At 36.1% G+C, this 4388-nt stretch overlaps 1 protein-coding gene across 1 annotated transcript; it reads left to right on the forward strand.

Moving 5' to 3' along the window:
- Positions 1–2936: 2936 nt before the first annotated feature.
- Positions 2937–3831, forward strand: LOC126466451 (protein SREK1IP1-like). The gene has a single exon (XM_050096388.1). It carries the CDS (start codon positions 3064–3066, stop codon positions 3517–3519), a length of 456 nt encoding a protein of 151 aa, XP_049952345.1. The 5' UTR covers positions 2937–3063; the 3' UTR covers positions 3520–3831.
- The last annotated feature ends 557 nt before the right edge of the window (positions 3832–4388 follow it).

A 4388-nucleotide genomic window follows, 5' to 3' on the forward strand; every position in this document is an offset into this window, starting at 1 on the left:
GTACACGTGGAAATCTAGGAAATTTCAGTATTCATGTTACATGCCTAATTTTCATTAACATTTACCTTAATTATACGGTTACACTTTTTGCTGATTTGAACTGTGTACTACATGTTAAAAAGATTTTGTTTGGTCATAGTAATAAAAGCATTTCATTTTGTTAGTTCATATGTCCCATACGGAACTGAAATTATTGAGTTATGACGACAAAGGAAGGAAATAACATTAAGGAATCTTACTTCACAGAAATTATGTAACAATGGTTACACTTTTTGCTAGTTAACTTTAACATAAACCATTTAGTTTTCCATTAAGAGTGAAAGCAGTTGCACGAGTCACGTAAAGAACAAAGTTTCCCATAGGGAACTAAAGTATTTTACCTTTGAGTGATTGCAGACACAAAGTATTGTGATCTTCATATTTCTATTTAAAAAAGTTTGTAACACTCAAATTCACAGACATTTTGGAATCTGTACATACATGTGTGTAGCAAAGTACTTTTCATGTGCCATGTGGAACCTTTAATTTTCTGGTTTAAATATAATTTATTTCATGAATTACCTTTAATACCAGCACTGTCTGAATGCATTATTTTCCATTTAGAAGAAGAAATATTAGTGTACAGAATAAGAAACCTCATGAAAAATGCGAGAGATTGTTCTGTACAGAACTCGGAATGGCTCTTTATCAATAGCAGGTAAAAAAGAAGGCTTCTATTAAATGTTCGAAGAAACCAGTCAGTACCTCTTAATTCGCCATAGAGGTGATACAGTAATAAAACAATTTACTTTTTTCAGAATTTCTGCTAAGTATTAAAAGTGTGAAGACGTACTCACCTAGTATTTGCTTTACCAATAACCTGTAGTACAAGCACACGTATAAGCGGATAATTATGGGAGTCAAGAGTTATGTTAAAATTAAAGATACTGACTGTTATTACTTGCTCACAAAGCATTGTAGTTGCTGTACAGTTTATGCTGTATGTGGTGTACCCAATGTGATTCCTGGAGGACATAATATTCTGTTATCCCATGGGAGTGCACTGGTACCACACCTATTGAAAGTACGTTTTGTTGTGGAATAGTTGTATCAGATGTCTGTACCAGAAAACAAATCTCCACTGTGACACCCTTATGTTCTTGGTATGCTATTAGTTATTATTACAGGAATACTCTTCACATGGAGGAGGAAGCATAGTGAGATTTTCTTTTTCATCATTTCCAACATTGTACACAACTTTCTTGCACTTTTATGTTATCACATTTTTTCCCTTGATAATCGAAAAGAGAGAGGGGGAAAAAAAAAAAATTTAAGCGAGCTTTCATAACTGAAAACTCTACTTGCGTCATTTGTTATTTTCAAAATGTTACTCTCTTTCCAAATACTGTCCTATTTCTTCAAACCAATTTTGAATTTCTCAGGTTATTACATATTATTTACTGTACATTGTCCACCAATACTTCTGTTATTACCAGATAGTTTGTAATGTGGCACTACCTTTGTGCCACTGGTATTGGCTAGTGTACTTTTGCAGATAAGAAAATCGACTGGACTAGATTGTCCTGTCAGTATAGGACAAATTCAGACAATATGGAACTTTTTACACTAAATTTGCAATATAATGTCACCCTTGTCTCACACAGATTGTAGCAGCCATTGGGGTGCCTGTCTGGCCAGCTTCTGCAGCTTTCACTTTCAGGTTTGTTTTTTGCTTGGGCCGTATACTGACAACCAGTCATTGCAGTGATTGACACCATGTCAAAGACTGGAACCAAGATTCACAGAAATAGAATTCTATGGTTGTAATTCAGAGTGTAATTAATTTTGCTCACTGACATGTTTTGAATTCAATTTTAAAATTGTTTGGGTGTCAGACTGGAACATTACAGTTTTAAGACACCCCAACCTTAAAATCAACAGCTGTGATCGAGGTTATTTTCAACAAGTTCCTTCACTTCCTACATCATCATGTATCAGTCCAATATAATATTATTACTAGACTTAACTTCCAAATGATACAAGTCAAGCATTTAAGAGGAGCCTTATCGTTGGGCTTTGTGTTTATCTCATTTAAATGTATTTCTTGTCTCGTATCAAAGACTGTAGCACTGTTAAAAACTGGTGCTTCTACCATATCACTCAGTTTAAATACACCGTGTCATGTACAGGCGTTAATAAAATCATGGCATTTAAATTACTGATCAAAGAGAGTGCGAAATTCGTAAGTGCATGTTGCAATTACAGTGTCAGCATATTTGCAGATCGGTAATGCATCACTTCACATAAAGAAAAAATAACGATTTTTTTCTGTTTATACGAAAGTAATACTTTAATAGTTCAGTTGTAATTTCTGTTGTCAGTAAAGATACCCCTAAGCACACGATGTCAACTTTTTTTCAAGAGACGTCTTCACTGTTGTCCACACTTGATTTTCCGAATTATACCAGTAGTTAAAAGCTTCGGCAAGTAGGGTAATTTGTTGACCTCCATTGAATCTTAAATAGTGTTTTAAAAAGGGCAAATAAGTAAAGCACTCATAAAATAGTATACAATTTATAGGTCAGCTTGTCAAACTTTCAAAACACACTCGAATTTATGAATTTCATAGCAGAACTGTCACTGTTTTTTCTCGCTAGATTAGAAACACTTCATTATGTTGATGTGTAGATATCTAGAACATCCAATATAAAATACTTATGAGGGCGCAGAACGAAAAACATTTTCATCGGTGTTTTGACACTTCGTTTTTTTGCCAAATTCAGATATGGCGGACACTCAGTGATATAATCTCTTGCCGGCACGCGCTAGAGCCATCTATCGGTAGGTCCGGTAGTTGAGCATCCCTCATTTCGCTAGCTTTAGACGCCTGTAAATTCAGATATGGCGGACACTCAGTGATATAATCTCTTGCCGGCACGCGCTAGAGCCATCTATCGGTAGGTCCGGTAGTTGAGCATCCCTCATTTCGCTAGCTTTAGACGCCTGTGAAGTGTGTATACATTGCTGTAACTAGTGTTTTTCTGAATGTTTTCGGGTTATGTGCATGTAATTACAGTGGAATGAATGGATCCAGAAATACTTGCTCGACTTATACCACAGGGAAAGGAGACGGTACGCCCCGCATGCAAGAAATGTGGCTACGCAGGACATTTGACGTATCAGTGTAGAAATTTTCTTAAGGTTGATCCAAACAAGGAAATTGTCCTCGACATTAGTAGTACGAGTAGCGACAGTGCTGATGATTACTTGACACCGTTAACGGAATTACGTGAGAAGGAACTAAAGAAAAAGCTGAAGAAAGCCAAGAAAATTGCTAAGAAGAAAAAGAGGAAGAAAAAGAAAACAAAGAAATCGAAAGAACGTGACAGATCCCGGTCTCGTTCTAGATCAGAGAGTGACACCGAAAGTGAATCAGAAAGTGACAGTGATAAGAAACACAAAAGACATAAAAGAAAGAAGCATAAAAAACATAAGAAATCGACGCACCCCTCAGATGACAGTGCAAATGAATCCGACTGATTTACACCGTTAGCGTCGTGCAAACTGCCTTTGAGACTTATCGACGCAGTGAAGCATGGTGTTAAATTACTTTTTGTTCAGTGTGGTTGTTGCATGCAACGCTTTCATTTCGAAGAACCAGGTGTGTTTAGTTCACGAATGACAGACGAAAAACCTACACGGCTAGATTACTAATGAATGATGCAGAACTTGTGTGCAAATTATTTAGATTTTTTAAAAATTTACGTCGTTCAACAAAGTATGATGTGCCTTTTTTGTACTGATCAGTGTTTTTGAAAACAAACCTGGTTTTGAATGTATTTTGAACGCAAATTACTGGCCTTTCTTTAATCATCTCCGCACTTCACCCATTTTCATTTACAAATTGATTCAATGGGAGAGTTTTTTAAAACGAGCTATTTTGTTGTTTCTAAAACATTTTTGATGCGATGTGGTACATACGTCGCATAGCTGAAGTTTGGCATAAATTCCGTACTGTTTCCTAGGATTTATAAATGTGAATTTCACGTAAACGGTACTTTTACTATGTTTAACGGTACTATGGATCCGTTTGTACATTCATTTGTAGTTGCCCATCTAGCTGAGTGAACAGTTGATGCAGAGGGAAGATAAGATCATAGCAACTCCAACAAGACAATGGCAAATGTGTCATTGTGAGCCAACGAGGACCTTATAGATAATTAGTCAGATGTCGCTGTTTTTTTATATTTTTCTTGCATACTGTTTGAAGGAGAATAGCTACTTTTGTATCGTAATAAAGTAGTATAAACTACCATTTGTTACCAATCCAGTGTCATTAACTAGTTAGGACTGAATACTGAATGAGGTGGCACAGTGGTTAACACACGATACTCGCATCCAGGACAATG

The sequence above is a fragment of the Schistocerca serialis genome, chromosome 1 (assembly GCF_023864345.2).
Source record: "Schistocerca serialis cubense isolate TAMUIC-IGC-003099 chromosome 1, iqSchSeri2.2, whole genome shotgun sequence".
Classification (NCBI taxonomy): domain Eukaryota; kingdom Metazoa; phylum Arthropoda; class Insecta; order Orthoptera; family Acrididae; genus Schistocerca; species Schistocerca serialis.

Coding starts and splice junctions, on each gene's coding strand:
- LOC126466451 (XM_050096388.1), top strand. CDS start 3,064: ATGGATCCAGAAATACTTGCTCGACTTATACCACAGGGAAAGGAGACG.